The sequence below is a fragment of the Helianthus annuus genome, chromosome 14, assembly GCF_002127325.2.
Source record: "Helianthus annuus cultivar XRQ/B chromosome 14, HanXRQr2.0-SUNRISE, whole genome shotgun sequence".
NCBI classification, from domain to species: domain Eukaryota; kingdom Viridiplantae; phylum Streptophyta; class Magnoliopsida; order Asterales; family Asteraceae; genus Helianthus; species Helianthus annuus.
The window spans coordinates 78,630,869-78,638,784 of NC_035446.2; the positions used below are offsets into that span (position 1 = coordinate 78,630,869).

The 7,916-nt window shown below is 37.9% G+C and overlaps 1 protein-coding gene across 1 annotated transcript; it reads left to right on the top strand.

The window, feature by feature from the left end:
- Window positions 1-4,291: 4,291 nt before the first annotated feature.
- Window positions 4,292-7,633, top strand: LOC110906809. The gene is made up of 5 exons (XM_022151885.1): window positions 4,292-5,894; window positions 5,985-6,055; window positions 6,154-6,650; window positions 6,731-6,797; window positions 6,881-7,633. The coding sequence occupies exons 1-5, from the start codon at window positions 4,292-4,294 to the stop codon at window positions 7,631-7,633; spliced, it is 2,991 nt and encodes a 996-aa protein (XP_022007577.1).
- Window positions 7,634-7,916: the final 283 nt, after the last annotated feature.

Genomic DNA, 7,916 nt, shown 5'->3' on the forward strand with positions numbered 1-7,916 from the left:
TTCATTTAATTCCGAGAAAAAACTTTTGCTCCCGGTCATATGATTACTTGCCCCGTTGTCAAGGTACCAAACATCTCGTGCATGAATAAAGCCGGATCATCCTCCTTGGGATAAGATTTTCTTCATTTAGAAATACTATCTCGTGCATGAATAAAGCTGGATCATCCTCCTTTGTGTCGTTTAGTTGAGCTGGTTCATGCTTCTGTTTTTTTTCGAGGCATCCAGAAGCAAAGTGACAGTATTTATCACATCTGAAACATAAGATGTTAGAACGATCTTCCTTTCTTGATTTCTGACATTCGTTCCGATTCTCACCTGGTCCACTTGTACCTGGGTCCTGCCCTTGCCCATGACCCTTGCCTTGTCCGCGACCACGTTGCGCACCACCCCCTACCACGCCCCTTTGACTCATAGGCATGATTTCTTGATAATTTGCCATTAGAAAATTGTAACTTACTTTGATTTTCAGATGAGTGTTCTTGCCCCTTTATTAGACACTCCTCGTACATCTTGATTCGACTTACTACATCTTCAAAATTCGATTTGTCTTGATCCAAGACTTGCTCAAGTGAAGCAACGATTTGGATGTACTTGGATCTCGGAAGTGTCTTTAGAAATTTTCTTACCAAAGTTGAGTCTTCAATAATTTTTCCCAAAGATGCCGACTTCACGGCTATCAAAGCTAACTTGGCGGTGAAGTCATCCACTGTTTCCGTTTCTTTCATCTTCAACTTGTCACGAATTGGTTGATAAGGTTTGGAGCTTTACTTCTCTAACTCGATCAACACCCAAATAACGGGTTTTGATAGACTCCCACATGTCTTTTGTGTTCTCCAAATTTCCTACTTGTAAACTTAAGGATTCAGGAATAGATTGGAACATCAGACCTATGGCTAGGTCGTTCTTTTCCACATCGGTAGTCTGGATCAATGGCTTCCCCGTCATTGATTAGATGCATGCCAATTTTCATTCTCATTACCCAAACCGAATAGTTGGTAGAAGTTAACATTAGCACCACTGGACAACTGAAGGTCCGATTTCCTTCCCTTTCGGTGGTGGCACATTAATTGTTGGTATCCCCGTCTTCTTGCATGTTGAGAAGTTTTGTGGTGGCGGCTACAAACTTCTCCGCCGCGATTGTCTTCTTCTTTTGTTCTAATCAATTAGTGAACTGGCTCTGATATCAATGCAAGTCTGAATAGATTAATCGAAAGAATAAACACACATTTTAAGAGAACCCACTTTTTATTATACTAAGAAAAATAGGCTCAAAATCTTAATACAATAAACACTCTTGATACATTAACCATAAACTTGGCTAATGCATTTATACAAATCACCTAACTTGGTGAACAACTACTTTACCCTAATCCTCACTTAGGGCCACTTCTCCTTAAGAGAACTCGGGATGGACCCCTGTCCCTTTGGGTCATATATATTAGTTAATTTAATTGGATATATAACTCATATATAGTGTTGATGTGTCATAATGTTATGAAAAATTTTAGTACATGGAAAAAAGGTTGAGTTTTCTTCCACCTTTAACCTTGGTGGGATAGTTAATTACATAATAAAATATTTTTTGTTGAACTGTAACAACTGGACTCACTAATTATTCGTAATCTAAGATTCATCTAAATACTTATAATGGGGTTTAAACCATCATGCACCGTTTACTTTAGAAAAATTTATCAATATAACTAGTTTTCCCCAGCACTTCGTGGCATGAGTGTGGTTGTAAATCCCACGTAACGTACTAGAGCTTGATCATTATCGGTTTGGTTTGTCGAAAAAACATAAAAGCAAACACCGGTATCACAACGGTAACATCACTCGCTATAACCTATGATACCGAAAAAATACAAGATTTTGAACGCAACTCTATTTTCACATAAATCTACACCAGAACGTTCACAAAAAAAAAGAAAAAAGAAAAAAAAGCAACCACACATTTCTTTTTTTTTTTTTTTGTTAACAAATGAAACTTATTACAGAAAAACAAAATTGTTAGAAAATCAAACAGGTTATACGCGTATATTATACATGGTACAAAATGTGCAAATAAAAATTAAAAAGAAACGTAAACACTACAAGAATGGGAGGCCATTAGCGGCGACACCATTAGCGGCGACAGGCCTAATGTCGCCGCTATTGGTCGATCCGTGTCACAGACCCTGAGACCAAACCCCAGCCGTTGATCAAAATCCTAATCTAACGGTTGGGGATTTAAAAGGCAATACCGGCGACGAAAAGTAGGTCATTAGCAGCGATAGCTGTCTCTGCTAAAAGTGTGTGTCCCACATTAAATCCTAGCCACACAAATCTTATCCTGGTTAACCTAATAGCGGCGAGAGGTAATCAATACCGGCGACAGGCTGTCGCCGGTAAAAGTGAAAACGTAACAGACCTTTATCAGCGCCTTTCCCTCTCTCCTCTTCACTTTTCCCCCCAAAACTCTTGCTTCCACTGCCGGAGACACTCGATTTTTTGCCCAATCGGTTAGTTTAACTTGTTTTATGTTACATTTCTTCTCTACATTTGTTACATACATGTTATAGGCTTTAATTTTTGCTCTTTTTTGTGTATTTTTGTGTTTGTGGAAGAAAATTCGGATCACCACCATCTCTTCTCCGGTCACCACCTTCACTTCTCCGGCACCACCTCGTCTCAGCGGTCTTAGTCTACTTGAAACCTGAAAAAACCGGTTAGTTTTTTTTTTAAAGTTTAGAAATTATATAATTTTTAGTTTAGGTATGTAAATTGTGTATGTTAGTATGTATGTTTGTATAATTGTTAGTATGTAAATTGTATAATTTTTAGTTTAAGTTGTATAATTGTATGTAGGTGTATGTTAGTAGGTAGGTGAAAAATGTGTATGTTTGTATGTATGTTTGTATAAAGTATGCAAATGTGTATGTAAGGATGAATGTTTGTATGTCAAATGTATAATGTAGGTGTATTTGAAAAAAAATGAGTATATGAAAGTCTATGCATTTGTGTATGTAGGTGTATGTAAGCATGTATGTGGGTATGTAAGTGTATGAATGAATGAATGTATGTATGTAGGTGTATGTTAATATGTTGGTGAAAATTGTGTATGTTAGTATGTATGTTTGTATAAAGTATGCAAATGTGTATGTAAGGATGAATGTTTGTATGTCAAATGTATAATGTACGTGTATTTGGAGAAAATGCGTATATGAAAGTCTATGTATTTGTGTATGTAGGTGTATGTAAGCATGTATGTGGGTATGTAAGTGTATGAATGAATGTATGTATGTAGGTGTATGTTAGTATGTTGGTGAAAAATGTGTATGTTAGTATGTATGTTTGTATAAAGTATGCAAATGTGGGTGTAAGGATGCAAATGTGTAGGTTTGAAAAAAATGTTAAAGTTTGATAATTTGTCTATTTGTGTTTAGGTTTTAAAACATTTATATTTAAATTTGACAAATATATATTAGTTAGGAAATACCCTCTTTATATTAAAATCATTATTTAAAACATAACGGACCTAGAAAATACCCGCCAAGATTGAAATCATCATTTAAAACAAAAGGAGCTATGAAAATACCCGCCCGAAATATAAACCATTATGAAGAACATTACGAGCTTAAAAATCGTGTCTGATATTGAATTCATCATTTCAAACATAACGATCTATGAAAATACCCAATCGAAATTGAAATCATGATTTAAAACATAACGTTCCACCCAAAATTTAAAACAATCATTAAGAACATAACAAGCTTAAAAAACTGTGCCCGTGTTTGAATTAATCATTTTAAACATAACGAGCTTAGAAATACCGCCCGAAATTGATTTAGAAATTAATTTCGGGTTGTCCCCATTTATCTTGGGACAGCTTTTTTAATACTTTATCTCATTTAGGATGTGAATGTGTATTACATGATTGTTTGTTTAAGAAGGATTCGGTTATCATTTTCTCTTTGCTCCTCGGGTATATATACCATTACATATATACTTGGGAGCTAAGAGGAAATGCTGCCGAATTTTTCTTAAACAAACAATCATGTAATACACATTCACATATGAGATAAAGTGTTCAAAAAGTGGGTTTAGCAGCCTACCCTTGTCTTGTTAATCCTAAATAAGATTTTCTTTCAGTTGCATAATGCCTATCGATAAAAGTTGGATTGATTCCCCACGTCATTCACCTCACTACAAGCAAGGACTTAAGTCATTTATCGAGATGTGTGAAAAAGTGATAAAAAACCACGATAAAGTTAGATGTCCATGTACCAAATGTAAAAATTCCGGCTTAAAAACTATGGCAGAAATGAAATACCATTTGGTAATTAACAGTTTTTGGAAGGAATACACGAAGTGGACCTATCACGGGGACACGACCCCAATTGCAGAAGTAAACGATGTTGCGCCACAAGACTGTATGGTAAACGTTATTGAAGACATTAGGGGGGAGCTTATGGAAGAAGATACATACCTTAACCAAGAGAACTTGAATGGAGATACCAGCGGTGTTGTTGATGATTTTGAAGACCTGGTAAAGGAAGTTGAAACAGAATTATATCCTGGTTGTACCAAGTTTTCTTCTATCGACTTTTTAGCAAAGCTTTTGAATATAAAGGATACGTACCATTTGCAAAATGAAGCAGTAGATCGACTCCTCTCGTTGTTGCGAGAGTCAATGCCAGAAGGCAACAAGATTCCCCCTTCGTATTATGTAGCTAAGAAGACATTTAAGAAGATTGGTTTGGCATATGAGATGATAGATGTGTGCACAAATGATTGTGCTCTCTTTTGGAAAGAAAACGAGTCCTTGCAAAATTGTCCCGTTTGTAATGAGAGTCGATGGGTCGATAAAGACACAAAAGGCACGAAGGTGGCTCGTAAGGTGTTACGATACTTTCCTTTGACACCTAGACTACGACGTTTGTATTGTTCAAGGCACACAGCGAAAGATATGATATGGCATAGTACCGGACGATCGGAAGATGGGACTATGCGTCATCCAGTTGATGGATCTGCATGGCAAGACTTTGATAAAAAGTACCCAAACTTCGCGATGGAGCCACGAAATGTTCGCTTAGGGCTTGCAACTGACGGTTTTAATCCCTTTAACAACGGTAGTGGATCCTTGACTCATAGCACGTGGCCGGTTATACTCACCACATATAATCGGCCTCCCTGGCTATGCATGCGAGAGTCCACATTCATGTTGACCTTGTTGATTCCTGGCCCTAAATCACCGGGGAAAGACATGGACGTTTTCCTTAGACCGTTAGTGGATGAGCTTAAGCAATTGTGGCAGACAGGTGTACGTACTAAAGACGCAGCAATAAACACATACTTCACAATGAAGGCGGCATTGTTATGGACCATAGATGACTTTCCAGCCCGTAGTAGTCTATCAGGTTGGAGCGGACAAGGCTACATGGCATGCCCAACTTGTAACCAAGACACTCCTTCAACACGTGTAACTGGTAAATGTGCTTATGTTGGTCATCGCCGGTTCTTAGATGCCAACCATCCTTGGAGAACAAGTCTCGACTTTAACAGGAGACCAGAGACACGAGACCCTCCGAGACAGTTTAGCCCAGCTGACATAGAAGCTCAACTCGGTCGTTTAATTAATCGTCTACCAGGCAAGCATCCAGATTTTGGAGGTGGGAGGATAACCCGGTCAGATTTCGAGTTGAACTGGTCCAAAAGAAGCATATTTTTTTACCTTGAGTATTGGTCTTCTCTGCAGCTGAAACATAACTTAGATGTAATGCATATAGAGAAAAATGTGTGCGACAGCTTGCTCGGTACTCTTCTAATGAACGATAAGAGCAAAGACACGCCAAATGCGCGGTCCGACTTGGAAAAACTAAACATTCGGCCGACACAATGGCTGAAACAATCGGGTGGCAAGTTCTTAAGTCCCCACCCAAAGTACTCATTCAAGTCTAATGATCGAAAACTTTTTTGTCAGTTAATAAAAAATGTTAAATTACCAGATGGGTTTGGATCTAATATCAGTAAGAGGGTGACAGAAAACAATGCTAACATTACCGGGTTGATCATGACTGTCATATCCTCATGCAACGTTTGATACCGATTGGGGTTAGAGGGCTTTTGACTAAAGATACATCTACACCAATAGTAGACCTTTGTATGTTCTTTAAGCAACTTTGCTCTAGAACACTATCGGTGGATGATATGAAGAAAGCAAAGGATGACATTGTTACCATCTTATGCAAGTTAGAGATGATCTATCCACCTGCGTTTTTTGACATTATGGTTCATTTACTTGTGCATTTACCTGATGAAGCGATTGCGGGAGGTCCAGTAGCTTTTAGATGGATGTATCCATTTGAAAGGTACATGAAAAAACTAAAGAACTATGTCAAAAACCCGGCAAGGCCTGAAGGTTGTATAGCTGAAGGTTATGTTTTTGAAGAAGCTCTAACATTTTGTTCAATGTACCGTAAAGATGTTCAGACTAAGTTCAATCGTCCAGATAGAAACGATGATGTCGTTATTGAAAAAAGAAAGTTATGGGTGTTTGAGTCCAAATGTCGTCCTGTTGGCGCAACAAAGGATAAATATCTATCATTCATCGAAAAAAGCAAGATGGAATGGTTTGTCCTCGAAAACTGCGCAGAAGTTACGGAGTACATGAAGTGAGTGCTTCTATCTTTAACTTTTCATAATCTGTTAATTGGTATTTTTCATTCCTTTCTTATATTTGTCATCAATGTAGTGAATTCAAACATACACATCCCCAAGATGATCTTAAAACCAAATTTCCAGGATGGTTTCTCCATAAGGTATAATACATACATAACACTCATTACTCTACACTTGCTAGGTAATACCCATATAACAAACATTATTACTCTATATTTGCTAGGTCCATTCGATGAAAACACAAAATTCTCCAGAATTCCACCCGGAGTTGTATGCTCTTTCAATTTGTGCGAAAATGACTGCTTACACTTACACTGCTTGCATAGTCAACGGTGTTAGGTTTAAGACACTTGAACGTGATGCAAAATGCGCAACGCAAAACTCTGGGGTGAAAGTGGTTGGAGAGAACGGTGTGAAATTTTATGGCCAATTAGAAGAAATTATTGAGTTGCCTTATACAAATAATTATTCCACTGTCCTATTTCGGTGCAAGTGGTTTGATACTCGAAGGGGTGTAAACCATGACAATAATATCACCAGTATAAGCACTGAACATGAATGGGACAAAGACGATCAACTCATATTTGCTTCGCAAGCCAAACAAGTGTTCTTCATCCAAGAAACGTCTCGAAACCAAAAAAACAAACATAGGTGGGTAGTCGAAAATGTTAATCATCGAAGAATTTGGGATCGGCCATTAAGTGATGATGACCGCGTCAATAAGGTTCAAAATGTTGACGAAGGCTTAGAAGATAATGACATTGTCGACAACAACTCTTCATCTGACTGTCCACTTGTCATTGACTTGACCCAATACATTCAAATTGGATCTTCTCATGTTACTGCGGGTGAGCCTTCAATTGAAGTTGATCCCCCAACGGCTACCGTCAATGAAGTGTTTGAGGTCGAGACTGATTGTGATGAGGTCGAGGCTGATTGTGATGAGGATGATCCCGATTATGTGGAGTCTGACTAAAAGAAAAGTTATTGTAATTTATATTGATTTGTAATTGATAAACACTTGTTTGAAATATTTATTTGAATTTGAGTTACACTTGTTGTACTTTCCCTTAATTTCTATTAGATACACATGCTGTAACATTTGCAACTTTATAGGGATTATGTTTTCGGTATTGCTGATATTCGCTTATTTAATGGCGGATGTGGCCCCATGGGGACATGGGGGTGACGGCGCTGGTGATCCACCGCTTCCTCCTGGTGGGATTCGTGGCACACACGAGACAGACGGTAAGTCTTTT

Coding starts and splice junctions, on each gene's coding strand:
- LOC110906809 (XM_022151885.1), top strand. CDS start 4,292: ATGGCAGAAATGAAATACCATTTGGTAATTAACAGTTTTTGGAAGGAA. Junction 5,895..5,984: donor ATGGCTGAAACAATCGGGTG/GCAAGTTCTTAA, acceptor TTAAATTACCAG/ATGGGTTTGGATCTAATATC. Junction 6,798..6,880: donor CAGGATGGTTTCTCCATAAG/GTATAATACATA, acceptor TATATTTGCTAG/GTCCATTCGATGAAAACACA.